Here is a 17,492-nt window from a genome sequence, read left to right as displayed (position 1 = left end):
TTGTAAAAAATATTTTTGGCAGGTAGTTGCTAATTGCTCATAAGATAGGCCGCTTTAATTGATATTTATTGCCCGTGGTGCATAATCTTCTCTTAAAGGTTTTAAACCTTTGTTTGTCACTTGTCATCCGCTTTGCAATGGAGGGAAGTCGAACCTTAATTTCGAACTCCTCTTATGTTCTTCTGATTAATTTCGTTGCGGGTCCAATGACAGTTTAACTTTCCCCCGGGACAAACTTGACCTTCATTGGTTGGGTTTTTGTGGCGGTCAAGCTGTAGATCCTGGCTACACAGGAGTGGCAGTGGTGGGAACGAGAGGTGGGAATAGTCCCGTTATTAAAGTAATAGTTAAAATTTTATTTATAATTTTCTTAGAATTATTTTCATGTGTGCTACCAACCCTGAGATGGGCGTTGTTTTGCAAAACCACAGTATTTCATCATAGTATTTAAACAATGTTATTCGATGATCGAAAATACACATTTGGAAATCGTCGTTTACTAATAATAAGTAACCAATAAACTAAATTCTCATTAGGAACAAAGGACATCAACTAAATCTTCTAAAATCGTTTGCTACGCTTTATACTTTCTTATTTATTTATCTATATCTGAATGTAAACATGTCAACTATTTTAATGTGTCTTATGGTTATATCTGTAGTGTGTTGTAAATATGTTTAGTTCATATTTTTTGTATTTATTGTTTTGTATCGTAAGTCTTGTGATACGTCCCAGTAGAGTTAATGAAAACTATTTATATTTAAGTATTTATTTTGTTATTATTTATGTATTTCAGATGAAACAACATAGCTTTAATCCTGAATTATAAACATTGCAAAATTTTATTTATATTTTTCTTATTATTTGTGTGAAGAATTAACGTAGTTTGGGTAGTAAGTAGTAAAATGTAACTTAGATGATATTTATGACTTTAACACTTATCTCCAACACAGTGTTAACTGAAGACTGCGTACTTTATAGCTAGCCTGTTAAAGATCGTAAGGCTAAAGACCAAATTATAGATCAAAAGTCAACGTCAACGCCCCTTAATTTTTAGGTACTATTTTTCGTTAGTCTCTCTAGCTCCAAGGTGACTGACTGACTGACATAGTGATCTATCAACGCACAGCCAAAACCACTGGACGGATCGGGCTGAAATTTGGCATGCAGGTAGATATTATGACGTAGACATCCGCTAAGAAAGGATTTTACGAAACTCCACCCCTAAGGGGGGCGTAGTTCCTCTACGCGTACGAAGTCGCGGCTGCCGCTAGTCTTTTATATTATTTAAATCGGTTTGCGAGTTAAATGTTCCCCTCAAACTTATCAGTCTTCAGATTAATGCGTGTTACACAATAAGTAGTACACTACTATATCCATATAAAATGTGTAATGACATTATCTTTCGTACAGAATAAACCCATCGGAGAGGAGAGAGCGCGACGTGAACACATGGACCGCACCCGCCACCACCGCCGCCAACGCAAACACAACCACCACGAATGCCATCACCACGTCACAGACCACAGTCAGAAGGTACGTCAGAATGACGCACGTCATTATAAAAGTTCTTTTTCATCTGTGCCGTTTCCCATTTCGTTTGGGGTCGGCGCTCCTCGTTGTAAGGTGCCAAGACGCCGTTATAAAACTGTAGTCGTATTTGAATCAGTAAATAGATATTTGAGCCGTAGACAAAAAGCCTATAATTTTAGGCACATTTTGGCATTTATGAGACACATTTCTGTCGTTGTTGAATAATGTTAGTATGTATTGTTAAAAAAACACAAATATTTTAGTTCTATTCCTAGGTATGCCACAGCGTAGGAAGAATTTACATCTCAAATCATAATACTGAAACAGCTTTTGCGTCGATGGAGTTATAAATTTTTGTCCATCCTTACAAACTCTCGTTTTTATAATATTTAGTTAATATTTACTCTTGCACATAGTAAGTATGTACATTGTACACATATAGTATGTAAGCGTAATAATAATGTAACAAATACGAAGCGTGTGCTATCACGACTTCGTTGTTTATAAACTTTTTTGTTATTAAATTTTTGACAAATCTAATTTTGAGTGAACCGTGATGTCTTTTTCACTCTTACCCACTGCAAATCCAGAATGTTTTGTATGTGGTTCACTCCCTTCAGTTTAATTAACGATGATTTATATCGTTATGTGTAACACTAAAAGTAAATATTGACTTCATTCAATAAAGAGGTTAATTGCCTGCAATAGTGTGAGCATGTCTATTTCGTTGAATACAATCCAAAATATCCCTTGATCCTATCGACAGTAAGTTGTAAAGAAATTGGAAGTAGCTGTAATAATGTAAGTAAGTTTGGTTGAAATTGGCATTTAAATGTAAGGTAAATGTGAGTGGTGGTGTTTTAGAGCACGTAGCCTATTGGTTTCACTGTAATGAATAAAGTAATTGGTAATAGTAGTTTGAGATTGTTATCCACCTATTAGCTCTTTTTCAAAATTCCTTTCTTCCAACTTATTGTAGGGCAAAATAATTACGATGTTTCGTGACTTGGATGAATGTGACTGGTATGATTCATAAATAGGTAGGTACCACTCAAAGGTAGTAAGTTTAAAATTCATGTAGCTACTCGGTAACATAACTAGAAGGTACATTTTAATATTTTAACATTAAATAATATCTCAAAAGAATTTCGATTCTGTATATTCGGGCAAACTTTTTTTTGAGCTTTGAGGCATTTGCTGCCACAAATGTTAAATGTAAAAAGACAAGACTTTATGATGAAGTTATTGCGCTTTAAAACAGCTCTTCAGTCCAAATATGTACTTTAAGTTTACTAAAATAAGGCGCATAGTAATAAAGTGGTATGTACGCAACAGCACTCCAGAGAGCGTTGAGTCGAACAGTAGCAATTCCACGCCGAGCTCCGCGACGCCCACAAAACTGTCGCCGGGGAACATATTCAAGAATTTCTTCAAGTACCTACACCACATAGTTTGATGCTCACTTTGCTTGGAAAAATATCCATTACTTTAGCACAGCCCAACCCCCCAATACAGGGGATAGGTCTGCCAGACCCTAGGCATTAAATTTTCGATGTTTTTGATACTTGGAGCCTGTGTTTGGAAGCTATATTCAAAATCAAATTACATTCAGTCTGTGTTTTTTGAATTCTAATATTTGGGCCCTGTTTGCAAATTTACTAACTCAAATTATAATATTGAGATATGATACTATAATGATATCATACATATTATTAATGATATTTTAAACTTGATTTAGCTTAAAATTTAAAAAGCCGCTTTTACTGAGCTAAAGTAATTTAATGGCAGTTGCGAGCTTGCATTTAATTTTGAGTTTTGAGAATAGCTTCCAAAAATTATGCATAATGAATTATGCCAGTTTATTTTAAGATGTGTTTTTAGTTGTTATTATAAAAAGCTTTTTACTAGTTTTCATTTATTTTGTTACACTTAAATTTTATTATTTCCAAGCAAAGTAAGATTTTAGTGTGTTTAGTTAGCTTCGTCTATTATTATTATTTGCTCGGATGCATTTTATTTGCGGATTTTATTATTCGCGCATGTCGTTTGTGAACGTTAGATTAGGACTCTTATATGCATGAGTTTTGTTTTCAAGTAACGTGTTTTAGCGTGATATTGGCAGTAATAATCCACTCAAATTTGAGCTTTATGTCAATGTGAGTTGGACTGAATAATGAATGACGACTTTCAAACGGTCACAGGTCGTTCGTTCCCCCGGTGCGGGATGAGGAGAGTGAGACACAGAGGAAAGCTCACGCTAAACGAGTTCGTGAGACGCGGCGGTCTACCCAGGGGGTCACGCTCGACGAGATCAAATCCGCTGAGCAACTAGTGAAGAAAAAAGCTGGTAACGGCACCACAGAGAGCCCTTCACCGGCCAGCCTCAAGAAAACAGAAGACACGCCAGTACCTGCCACTACGGACAACGGATCGGTATGTAACCTACCGCTTGGACTAACTATCCCCTAGCAGAGGTTGAAGGGTTAAAACTAAAACTTTTCTCTTAGGTTTCAACTAATTCGGTATGAAATCGGTAGCTACGGGATCTTTCTTATTCTTATTGAAGACGCTTATTGTAACTTCAAAGGTTTCTGGATTCTGTAAAGGAACAATACACTTGATTGATTGGCCAAGAAATATTAGAGAAACTTCAAAGTCTGCTATAATTACTTGATCCTTGTACATACGTTGAGTTTGAAGTTGATGTGCTAATGCGGCTTGGTCACCATTTGCCGAAACATTGTTTGTATTAAATAATATTTGTATGTACATCATACAGTGTGGCGCTGTTTTAATAAGAACATTCTCATATGAATGTGTTCAATGTTCCATGCTTCATTTATGTTTCGTTTCCCAATACAAATGTGTAGTATATTTTGTACTATTTGTATTATAAATTCATCATTGGATTATCGGTGCAGTAATTTAGTCTTAAAATATGTGCAAAGACACAAGCACTAGAGGTTTTGTACCATTCCTTACTTGCGCGTGGCGGCGACGTGACGTAATGACATCGACTGAAATTCCGCAATTTGGAACTCCCTTACAAATTTTGGAACTTCCGTTAGCATCAGTACATACTCTATTCTTAGCGATGCAAGCGCCGTTGTCCCCTGCATAGCACCAATACATAAGGTCGCAATTCGTTAGGCGCGTGGCGGCGACGTGACGTGATGACATCGACCGAAATTCCGCAATTTGGAACTCCCTTACAAACTTCCGTTAGCATACATACTCTATTCTTAGTGACGCAAGCGCCGTTGTCCCCTGCATAGCACCAATACATAAGGTCGCAATTCGTTAGGCGCGTGGCGGCGACGTGGCGGTGCCGCTAGCGCTGGCGTGCGCGACCGCGACGGCGACCGCTACCATCGCCGCGAGCAGCGAGCGCCGCCCGTCGTGGCGGCTACGGCTCGACCCCGCTAATAAGGTTGCCGCTTGTTCTTACGTTACGGTGGGATTTGAGATGCTAAAAGTCATTTATTTTCTGCAAATAAGATTTGAAAAAGCGCTTTTGCAGTCCCCGTATAATCTGTTTCAATAATGGGCAAGTGCTGATAAAGATGCGCATGCGCCGGTACACCAGGGATTCTGCGCAGAACGAAGCAGCCAAGTAACATCGAGAAAATAGACTTCAAATTATTTATAGTGCGCGATATTAGAAAGATTATACATTGAATTATTAACTTCTTTATTTCTTGCTTTTTATGTCATACTAAGTCGGCCACGTAGTAGCGAAGCCTCATTCCCTCATGGTGGAATTAAGAGGCAAGTCCAGACATCGGGCGAAGTTAGCCGATCGTCAAGAATCAATGATACAGAGCATAATGTTCAATTACTCCAAAATCATTTTCATTTTCCTACAAAATGTTTGTTTGTCATTCATCTGATAAAAAAGCGTTTTACAATCCCGCCGCAACAAAACAAGCATTCTAAATTTCTATCGGCATGGTTTGACCACGTCTAAAGTTAGTGTTTGACATTTGGCGACAGATGGCCGTCGATACATAGTTCACTGGGCTTTGTACTCTAAAATATAGATCTTATTTCTGTTGCGAATGGGTCTACTTCTAATCAGCATGAGCTTTAGTTGTAAATATTAAAGTACACTGTTGTATAGTATCTAATTTGGCTAATGAATAACTTGCAATCGCCCATATTGATCTATCGGCTTCACGCATTTTGTGATATAATAGCATGCTGTAAATTATTTCTAAAATGCATGTAGTATTAATTGCCTGTCATTAATACTGTAGAACTATTCTATCGCTGCATCTTGTAGTTTTGTGTTACTTATCAAATGTTTTACAGTTACAGTCAGAGTCAAAAAGTTCGTGACACGTCTTTGTTACAATAGGAATAAGGTTATGTTGTGAACTCTTTGGCCACTTTGGGTGTCACGAACTATTGAACGCTGACTGTACATAGATGTTTCGAATACAGTGTGAGTCACGTTTAAGTGTACATATGAAAATAGATGAAACTAGACCTATTTTTATCGACAAAAAAGAGGTCAAAAAATTTTTGAGATTTTTTTTTTATTTTTATAGATTTTATTTTCTTCCAAATACTTATGGTAAAGAAAACGTAATAACTTTTAAACTAAGCGGTATATCCTGATAAAATAAAAACAGTAATAATGCTAAATAACAGGCGATACTAAAAAATACATAAAATACACAAAAAAGGCCAACAAATAATAAAAAATTATACTTTTTGAAAAAAATCTGCTTTAAAATTCGTGTTTTTTTGGTTATTTGATAAATTTCTCCAAAAAATGCCCCTTTAACCGGTGGTTTTTATTACTTTGTATTATTCTCTATCGTATTACCTTTGTAAAACCAAAAATCGCATGTCTCTATCCCTATCACAACGTTTGCAATGATCGTTTGAACTAAGCCTCTCCGGGCGCGCCATTCAAAGCTTCGTTATCAACGAAACTGAAAATGGCTCTCGATATGTAATTTTGATAAAGACAAGTTAGATTTCAAATAAAAACTAAAGATTTCGAAGAAAAATAAGAATTTTAGTTAAAATTAAAATTGTCTCTACCTGTAGCGGAGAATAATGTTGTGGCAGGCCTTTGTTCAAACGTTTATAGCAAATGTTGTGATAGGGATAGAGACATGCGATTTTTGCTTTTACAAAGATAATACGATAGAGAATAATAAAAAGTAATAAAAACCACCTGTTATAGGGGCATTTTTTGGAGACTTTATCAAATAACCAAAAAAACACGAATTTTAAAGCAGATTTTTTTCGAAAAGTATCATTTTTTATTATTTGTTGGCATTTTTTTGTGTATTTTATGTATTTTTTTAGTATCGCCTGTTATTTAGCATTATTACTGTATTTATTTTATCAGGATATACCGCTTAGTTTAAAAGTTATTACGTTTTCTTTACAATAAGTAATTGGAAGAAAAAAAAATCTATAAAAAATTTAAAAAAAATCTCAAAAATTTTTTGACCTCTTTTTTGTCGATAAAAATAGGTCTAGTTTCATCTATTTTCATATGTACACTTTAACGTGACTCACACTGTATAATGTTTTAGTAAAGTTAACTTTGTTTCGATCAAATGGATTTGGGAGGAAATATTTCACAATAGCTAAAATAAAAAAATACAGTTTTGTTATAGCATATCATAATTATGTAATTATTCTACTATGTAGTTCCATCCAGTTGATTGAAACAAATCACAATTGGTGTTCATAATTTTGGTTAATTATGATATTTTTTAGGAATCAAGCACGTTAAAAATAATTTTATCAAGTTTGATAATGAAATGTTCTACGATGCACCCTACACTTTGAGCAGTTGTTTTTATATTTCCAGCACATTTTTCACTTGCATGTAAATCCAGTAAAAATCAGCAGCAAAGACTTATGTACCCCTAGACAGGCTGTTCTGAACAAAAATATAGCTCACTAGATCACACACAAAGATAACGAAACGCATTTAATCGACTGTTAGTGAGTAAAAGGAGCAGATGTAGCGCCGAGGACTGCGAATTGAACAAGCTGACAATCGTATTGTTAAAAAAACGTCATAATTAGTTACATATAATTAATTTAGGTTTCTACTGTAGTGGAGCGATTTAGGAGGGTCTTTTTGTTAATTTAAAACATCCGAGAGACCGTCCGTTTCTGTACGCATCTCTGTAACATTTTGTGTACGTGATTTTAGTGTGCAAGTTTATCAACAACTTTTGTTCAGAACAGTTCTAGTATCATTTAGAAGTCTTTGTTCATCAGTATGAGTATTACTAATCTGGATTATAAATCCCAGTTCGAGTTGGAAGACGCGGGCCGATCGTCGCCGCGCGCGGCTGCGCCTGCGACCGAGGCCACCGTCACGCTGCCTCTGCGGCGCCCTCCCGCGGGCTCCACCGCCAACACCACGTCCCCACCCGCCAACGATGAGAGAGAAAAAGGTATAGTTCCAAAATACTGAACTGTCCTATCCATGACATTGACAGCGGGGCGCCACCGTCAATACCGGATCGCTGGTTCCAATTTTTGCCATGTTGGAAGCCATATAGTTGAACGATGGTAGCGCCCCCCTGTCATTGAGTTTGGTGGGACAGTTCAGCGTGTGTCATCTATAATATGTCATGACAGCTTAATTCACGGTCACTCCGATAGTTATGTGTAGTGCAAGTTAATAAATATGTCGGCTCGTCAGGGATTCGAACCTCAGATATTGTGGGCAGGGTATCGTGCAATGAGAATGAGACTTGTGTTCGAACACTTTTAATAATCTTCAGACAGAGTTCAAAATCAGCACTTAGTTCTTAGTATTACAATCTAGACTTCGTCGAGCGATAAAATAGGCACTAGGTGAAACGTGGGACAGTTCCGTGACGATGTCTTCTCTTGTCGGCGTCCGGAGCGAAAGTGAGTTCGATCCGTCCCGCCGTGACCGTTACGACTCTGTCGAAGCGCGCCAAAGCGGTGTTGCGCCGATTCGCCGCTAGGTGGCGCACTTGCGTTTCACTTTAGTGTCCGTACTCATGACCGTCTGCGACAAATAAAATAACGAGTGTACTGTATAAAATTAGAATATATTCGATATAAATTTACAATTATAAGGAGACCGTTTAGTACAAAGTCGTTGAAGCGAGTGCGTCAGGGTTGTCTTCGTGGATGTTCGCTCGCGAACCGAACATTGCTCGTTCGTTCGTCGAACGCTCGCCGCTCCCTCCGATCACGCCGCCCGCGGGTAATGTCCGTGCGTAGACATTCACCAAATTTCAAAGTTCCGTTAAGGTCTTTGATCTCGAAGTTTAAAAATATAACACAAGTCTCTTGTGCTCGGGGAAAAGCTTTACGTTTGCCTTCGATATTGACTGCGTAAAAAAGTGACATTAAACTTATGATGGATTGTACAGCGCAACTAGCGGAAACTTTCAAGAACTAAAATCTTCATATATTTTTTAACGCAGTGATATCGAATGCGTTTGACGTAAACTCACACTACGCCCCCTGTAGTTACAACGGATGGTTCTAGTATAGTTAAAAATTACCAGTATTGTATTTGTACCTTAAACTAAAGACACGCTCTTCCTGTTGTCCTATAATGCACAGCTTCATGCATCAAGCTACTATGATATCTCATTAATTTGTAATAAAGGGGTTGTAAAATGAATACTCTGATGTCCACATTAAAAGTCCAGCCTGTATCTTACGTTGTATTGCAGGCGACGAAGAGAAGGAACGCGAGAGCAGTTCTGAGAGCAAGTCGTCTTCAGCCTCTCCCGCCAGCACGCAAGCGGCGCTCAATGTCATCCAGCGCCGGCGCAGGCCCAAGCGACGCTCCACCGGCGTGGGACACGTCGACATGGACGTACGTAATCAACTATAGTCTGGTCTGTGAGCACGTAGAATTTTGTCCAATGACCCCAAGCTACCCATCCTTATCGCTCGCGCGTAATTATATTGCTGTCGCGACTGTGTGACGGGCGCCCGCAGTGAGTGTGCGAGCGTGACAGCAACATAATTACGCGCGAGCGATAAGGATGGGTAGCTCGGGGTCATTTGACAAAATTCTACGTGCTCACAGACCGGGCTTTACACTCGACATCAAATAAATCACACCTCCCGCGACAAGCACTTTCAAACGTAAGCATCCCCACTTCCCACCAATATTGGCACCATTTAAAAGCCTAGTTTTAAACTTCATTTCATTAAAGGAAAGGTTTTTTACCCCAAAAAAGTGTCTCTAGAAGGATCCATAGTCACTTCTTAAAAAAATACGTAGTTACGCTTGAGCCAACTTTTATGGCTATAAAACTTAAGTTGGGATTAATCGCTATCCATCTGTCAAAGAGGACACGTGTGATCATTATTTGGTTTTATAACCATAAAAATTGGTCGAATTGATCCCAGAGGTGAGCCCAAAGTGAGGTCTTTTTTCAAGTCACATTTATGGTGTATGTTAATCATTTATTAAATGTGTTTTTCTTTAAGGATATTTATTGGGCTTTCAAATAACACCAATATTTTTGGAGCACCATAATTGTGTCAGAAGAAAATCTTTAAAGTTCGCGTCGCGAAAGGTGCGGTTTATTTGATGTTGAGTGTATTTTAATGAATGTATAAAGATACCGGCTCTAGTGCCCAACTAACAAAGCTTGTGCTGTGTGACGTCATCCAGCGCCGGCGCAGGCCCAAGCGACGCTCCACCGGCGTGGAACACATCGACATCAACGTACATATTCTTTTGATATCTTTATTTTTCTTAGCGAATAGTCGCTTCTCAAACTAAATTTTAAATATTTTTTTATATCTTATGCCGAACTTGCGATGCTTTAGAGCGTGCGCGCACGGGCGTCACTGTCGCAGTTTATCTCTCCATAGATAAGAATAAGTACTATGTTATCTCTCTTTTTCTCTTTATAAAAGTGTAAAAGAGAAAGACATTCTGTCACGGTGGCAATCAGAGCCGGCGCAGGCCCAAGTGGCGTCCCACCGGCGTAGGCCAGGTGGACATGAACGTACTATCGCCAACAGTGTTAACTGCCCATTGAAAGTCATGTCATATCGTTCTATCGCAAAGAATCGCCATTTGATTAGAGCGAGAGCAAAAATGGAAATGGATAGTTAGCAGTGTGGGCGTGTGTACGTAAAGGACTACCGTAGCAAATATTAGTACTTTTCAAAATGCCAGCTAGTGCCGAACTAGTGAAAGTTATACTCTATGACGTCATCGAGCGCCGGCGCAGGCCCAAGCTTCGTTTAACTGGCGCAGGCCACATGGATATGGACGTACGTAACAAACAACATCATCGGGTCATTTAGTCGCTACTGCAGGAACATAACCCTTTCCAATTTACCAGGGGCAATGAAGATTTGGTCTACACTTCCACATAGACCAGACGAGCTGGTGAATTGGTCTGTAGTGCTGAACTAGCGATGCTAGCTAGCTAAGCTACTGTGTAATGTCATTATGTAGCGCCGGCGCAGGCCTAAAGAATTTCCAAATTATTCCAAATTTGAGAAGTCTTTTTTCCATATAATTTGCTACATTAAGGCCAGATTCGACCAAACTTTTATCCGAGAATAACTCCTGGTATAACTGGCACATTGACAGTTTCAGAATGGGAAATAATTATGTCATAATGTCGAATAATTGATGATTTTTTCTGAGATTAATATTTACTCTTGTTTGGTCGAATCCACCCTTATTTTTTTACACGTTCTTAGTGTCGCACTACAAAAGATCCGTAAACTTAGTACTGGCTCAGTGGAAAACTTTACACGATGTTAGGCGCTGCACCTTAAAATTGTTTGAAGTCAATAAACTATTACAAATAATTTTACGCCTTGTTCGCGAAACCATTATCCTCGTTTTCATGTAATATTATGTCTCAAACTGAATAACACGGTTTCAATACTAATCCCGATTTCGGTAACATCAAACATTGGCATTGCTATAAAACTACGCACGCACCTCGTTAAAACGGTAACACCAATTAATCCATTTCATTGTAGGGTAGATTAATTTCGATCATCACAATGGAGGTTGCCAACACTTGGTGACACGTTTTTCTCATAGAAACCGTGACACGTCGTACAATGAACCGGTTGGTGGTCTAATTTCGTAGTTCGTTCGCCAACTCGAGCGTTACTCCTCCATAAAACCGGGATATATTCAGTTTTATTTTGATTATGTAAGCGAATCGCGTGTTTATTGTTTGCGATGTAATGTCACGCGGGAATGTAGGCCGATGTGCGGTTATATTTAACAAGTGTTAGAACGCGACTTCGTTCACTGAAAACCGTAAGAAATGTGTCACTATGAATGAAGATTCGTGTGAACTGTTGTATAATACATAGTACATGCCTTTAAAAGTAACGAGATAATGATCTCATCATGTTATTTTATTTTTAATATTTCTAGAGCGAATTAGTAGAAGTCGTCGTATGGTATAAGTAATACTCGCGCTTTTATTTGATTTATTTTATTTAATGTAGTTTTTATTAACTGTAGTTCCGTGTGAAAAGAACAGTGAGTGCTTACGTCCGTAACACGGCGAAGTAAATATCCAAAATATATTCCAAATCATTAACATCAAAAATAACTCTTTCGAGAATCATTGACGTTTTTGGCTTTGCGAACTCCACGAATGTCACTCGGTGGGCGTAGTCGGAGATGATTTTACATAAATTAGCTTTAGCAAGCCCGAGTGGACAGCTGCCTTTTTAATTAATCATTGTAATTTTAGACCTAATCTGCGTAATTAGCACGTAAATACAAATATTCGCAGCAAAACTGCGTCGTTGAGATAAAAGATAATTTAAACAAAAAGACAATCATATTCTTTGGAACTAACTTACTTATTGCATAGCATATGAATGTCAGTACGAGTATTCACTTCTGAGTTGTGAAAATTGGAAAAGAAAGTAGGTGAACTTATTTGGGTATTTTTCAATATCCACATTGCGACCCCTAATCCAAAATGGCTAGTAACTTTAACAAATTAATTTGTTCACAGGACATCGTAAATGACCGCGGTGGGGGCGGCGAGGGTGATGGCGACACAGAAACAGTTCAGGTATGTTTTTTGACTAAATACACATTTTGAATTCCTTTAAAAAAGTACTAATACGTAAGGTTTTTGAACTCGAAGCGGACGTTACAGATAGCCTAATTAAAATATATCAACCGAAAATAAAAGAAACACCGTAATCTGATACCAAACATTTATGGTAATAGATACTGCCTGTAACCTCAATAAACTACTTTTCCCGTCTTAAGTCTGTCCGTAGGCGGTGTATAACGACCAAACAGTTAATCAACCATAAGAAGAGCCCACATAGCGACCAGTATGGGTTTCCTCAAACAAACCGAAGCGTCTTTGGTCATACTACGTGCTAATGTCATTGGGGTGACTCTATGCGTTACAAAGCTGGGTTCTTTTGTTTCTAAGAAGTTTGTGGTTTTCCTTTTATTGTGTTTGGCTTTCTATCTATGCCATTATTATGGTTTTATAGGCCGTTTTTGAATGATGAAAACAAGAGATTCTTAAAATCCTTTGTTTTGCATAATTAGTTTTATGTGGGATTATAACGAATGTATAAAACACTGCAAAATACCAATAGCTATCTGAACAAATTTTGAAAAACAAGCTACCTATATCTTGGTTCTGTGTTTCTATGAAATATTAGTGCATATGAATTACAATGGTAAAAGTTCGTGTATGTCCTAGCTTTAAAGACATTTCGTTACAAAGTAAATCTTGTTTGTACTATTGAGCATTTTAGTTGTCAATTCAGGCAAAGAAATGTCAATTTATAAACATAATATTTCAGGGAATCAATTTCACGCCCAAATCGCATCAGCAGAGGGCTGCTGAGCACTCAACGACCGAAGTTGACTCTGTGTCTGTCATAGACATTATTCATTTTTCTTTTAGCAAACTTGTCACATGACACATTATGAAATATGACAATAAGTGTGTCAGTAGGAAAGCAATTTTCACATCAAAGTCTAATACTGAGTGGTAGGACTTCTGAACTGGTCTGATGTAAACAAACTCATAAATAGCATTTCAATATCGTATTTCAAAGTAGGTGACTGAAAGTTGTAGGTGTGTAATATTATGATCAGGAGAAGTAATTTGAGATTAGCTCAAGTACTATTTTTAATTGCCTTCTATCTGGTTATTTCTATAGATCCTTATAACATTACTACCGGCCGCCCGCGACTTCGTACGCGTGGATCCTGTTTTACCCCCTTAGGGGTGGAGTTTCGTAAAATCCTTTCTTAGCGGATGCCTACGTCATAACATCTACCTGCATGCCAAATTTTAGCCCGATCCGTCCAGTGGTTTGGGCTGTGCGTTGATAGATCACTATGTCAGTCAGTCAGTCACATTTGAGTTAAATATATTTAGAACTAGCGGCCGCCCGCGACTTCGTACGCGTGGATTCCGTTTTACCCCCTTCATTTATCTTACGCGGTTCACATTTTTTCATACAAATGTTTTTTCCCGATAACTCCCGTTCCCGTGGGAATTTTGCAATATCCTGTTGTAACTAAGCTTTAAGTTTACTAAGATACCTGCATGCCAAATTTCAAGCGTCTAACTTACGCGGTTTACATTTTTTCATACAAATGTTTTTCCGTTAATTCCTGTTCCCGTAGGAATTTTGCAATATCCTGTTGTAACTAAGCTTTAAGTTTACTAAGGCACTTGCATGCCAAATTTCAAGCGTCTATCTTACGCGGTTTAGATTTTTTCATACAAAGGTTTTTTCCCGCTAACTCCCGTTCCCGTGGGAATTTTGCAATATCCTGTTGTAACTAAACTTTAAGTTTACTAAGGTACTTGCATGCCAAATTTCAAGCGTCTAACTTAAGCGGTTTAGATTTTTCATACAAAAGGATTTTCCCGCTAATCCCGGTCCCGTGGGAATTCCTAAGTATACTATAACCTGCCCAGGAGTACGAAGAATAATTATACCAAGTTTCGTTAAAATCCGTCGAGTAGTTTTTGTTTCTATAAGGAACATACAGACAGACAGACAGACAAAAATTTTACTGATTGCATTTTTGGCATCAGTATCGATCACTAATCACCCCCTGATAGTTATTTTGAAAATATATTTCATGTACAGAATTGACCTCTCTACAGATTTATTATAAGTATAGATAAGAAGATTTTAAAACAATTGCCACTAAAATATTTATAAGAATAGTTGATGATCGCACGTGAAATTAATACCGCTTCTCAATCCGTGCCAGCTGGTTTGATACATCCATACTGTCTATATGCGAATTTAATAGTAACTCATCTGGCCGCTAATGAAGATGTACAGTGCACCCAATTAGTTAATACCGATGCTTGTTTGTCGGCTCGTTAGTTACTGGGCGGGAATGAATACCACCTGCTAGATGTTGAAGGTTTGGAAATCTGTAATGACATATTTTGAAGCTCTATCTGTTAGGCTTGAGTTTAGAGTATCACTGAAGGTCTGGTTAATGATTACAATTAATAAAAAGACGGGTTCAAATCAATATGACACTTATCCTCCATTATGAACAAAATATTAATATTGTATATTCTTTAGCTTATAACAATCACTTTTGTTCTGATTCTGAAGGATGTCCTGAACCATATTTTTGTTCAGTAAGAAATACGTTGGTTTCGAATTCGTTTTGACATTAACGTCAAAACTAATAAAAAGTGGTTTTCCTCACAGATAGCCTTGAGTAACAATGTTATTATAACATTGTGTCACAATAGAACGACCGTGCCAAAGATTTCTCTATTTCTATTCTAAAAAGTAAAATCATTCGTCTATATCCATCAATTTGACTGTCGTTCTCTAATCCCGAAGCTGCCGTGCGTCCCGTACGTCATCTCACGGCGCGGGCGGCGCGCGCATTGACGTCACAAAACAAAAGCGCAGTATTTATAGATCCGCTGTACACATCCATCAAAAATGAGGCGTTTATTACATCCACATAAAGTCTATATTCCACCGCCCACCACCTCAGATACTGACACTGAAACGAAATATAGAGCAGGTGGGTACATAAACTGTGGGCATGTTATGACATTTTGACAGAGAGTGGTTTTTAGTGCAGTTTTCTCTTTTACAGATTCGATTGTTCATAGGAGAGTTTCGGATCACACCGGGAAGTGTCGTTTGACTCGTGCGCATTTGTCTTTGGGTATTTTAAAATGTCACAACTTCCCGTCGAGGTTTGGTTAAAAATACACACGTAAAATATATGTGTGTGTCGATAAATTTATGTTTACTCTTGACTTTTTTATTACACTTTTGATTTTGAATATTATTTATTTTCATTTTACTAGGTTTGAATTTCAATTATTAATGTTTTAGGGAATGTATTCCCATCCATGGCCAATGTAATCATGTAAACAAGTAGGTACGTGTGTGCTAAGTAAATACGTGTGATATAACCCAGAATCAGTTCAGATACGTTCTGAATAGTACCCGAACCGCAGAACTACTAAAATATGAAGAATATACCATGAATATCAATATTCTTGCACTAGATGATTCCGGACGCTCGTAAATAAGTCGTAAACTGGTCGAAACAAATACAAATCGAAGCGGAATGGTTTACTATGAAGTAGAAATATTTCACGACCATATTCCTGGGACCACTGAATCATGTGAGCGAAAATAGTAGCCATCGCCAACCTTGTAGCGCGACATGCTTTTAACATTGTAAAGTAAGATGCACTAAAATGTAGGGTAAGGCGTTTTCAAATCAGGCAGATTGAACATCAGCGGTTATGATGCGCATGAGTTGAGATACTGAATATGTAACTCAGAAGTTACACAGCATCATGTAAATCAGTTGTAGGATTTATCGATCTGAAGAACCTCATCCATGTTGTAAATTTTTCAAGAATGAGTTGCGCCGAATGCGAAACTATAAGAATTCGATTAGACCAAACTAAAACTGTTGCACACACTAAAACAATTCTGTCTTGTTAACCATCTTTGAGCCCTGGTCAGAATACATATTTTTTACAAAGTGTTCATTATTCATTTCGTGCTTTTTGAATATCCTCAAGAAAAGGTCATAGAAAGGTATCATTGGATATTACAAACCATGAGCTTTTGTTTAAAACTTTTTGTTAAGTTATACTGGATTCATATAATTTATGACAGATCTGTTGGTTTGTGCGGTATTTCATACCTATGAATATGAATACAACCTTGTAATATTGCAAAAAAGTGAGAGTGTTAGCCAAAAAGCTATCCCTTCGTCGAGTTTCACCGACCTTGCGCTCGCAAATAACCGCACTCGTGTCACTCACGCATATGAATCATGCGCTGTGACTACTTTAGTGCTTATTTGTTGGAAACGTAAACACTAATACTTGCGTTTGGTAAAAGCGTCCAAAATACGATAGTGACTCGGTGTTGCAAGTTGACATAGTGCGCTAATTAACTCTTAGGATGCGTTGAGTTGAAATGTGGGCCATTCTAAGCAGAAGTACCAAGCAAAAAAGTAGAAGGAGGTGCCATCAAGTCATATGCACTGTAGAAGAAAACACGATAGATAATATTTACTTCACATGAAACTTGATAATCAGATGTGCAGCTGCTAACAATGTAAGCATCTTAAATTGCAACAATTTAGACACGCGATGGCAGCAATTATTTATCTTAGATAATAAATGCTTGAGTTACCCTGTGTAAACCTTAAACCATAAATTAAATATAAATATAACCATAACCATAAATTGCTTGCGAATGCACTGGACGGCATTCGCAAGCAATTTATGTTTCCTTCTCAGCTTTGGTCTTTTGATCCTTTGAAAATAAGGAGACAATACCGTCAATTTATTTGCAAATGCTGTCATTCCATCCGTAGTTACATAAATTGCATTGAAAAAAAGTATTATATCTTGATTTAGAAAAAAAGCACCTTGTTTTTTCAATCGTACCGGTCAACCTTCCTTAACTAT

The 17,492-nt window shown here is 37.6% G+C and overlaps 2 protein-coding genes across 17 annotated transcripts in view; both read left to right on the top strand.

The window, feature by feature from the left end:
• The window catches only part of LpR1 (Lipophorin receptor 1), a 686,741-nt gene that overhangs the window by 400,471 nt on the left and 268,778 nt on the right, over positions 1–17,492 (top strand). The window lies entirely within an intron of this gene.
• Mbs (Myosin binding subunit) overlaps positions 1–17,492 on the top strand; it is a 79,591-nt gene that overhangs the window by 47,252 nt on the left and 14,847 nt on the right. For 5 of the 11 annotated variants that reach the window (XM_028301171.1, XM_028301174.1, XM_028301173.1 and 2 more), the window contains 5 exons: positions 1,414–1,536; positions 3,735–3,966; positions 7,823–7,967; positions 9,234–9,379; positions 12,531–12,590. In XM_028301171.1, the coding sequence (XP_028156972.1) occupies positions 1,414–1,536; positions 3,735–3,966; positions 7,823–7,967; positions 9,234–9,379; positions 12,531–12,590 (706 nt within the window). Of the gene's footprint in view, positions 1–1,413; positions 1,537–2,868; positions 2,968–3,734; positions 3,967–4,837; positions 4,964–7,822; positions 7,968–9,233; positions 9,380–12,530; positions 12,591–17,492 lie in introns of all 11 variants that reach the window. The other 6 variants (XM_028301166.1, XM_028301165.1, XM_028301164.1 and 3 more) reach the window with 2 other exon arrangements.

The sequence above is a fragment of the Ostrinia furnacalis genome, unplaced genomic scaffold (genome assembly GCF_004193835.3).
Source record: "Ostrinia furnacalis isolate ACB-3 unplaced genomic scaffold, ASM419383v2 OfSCF0876, whole genome shotgun sequence".
In the NCBI taxonomy this organism is placed as follows: Eukaryota; Metazoa; Arthropoda; class Insecta; order Lepidoptera; family Crambidae; genus Ostrinia; species Ostrinia furnacalis.
This window is presented reverse-complemented; position numbering and strand designations above follow the sequence as displayed.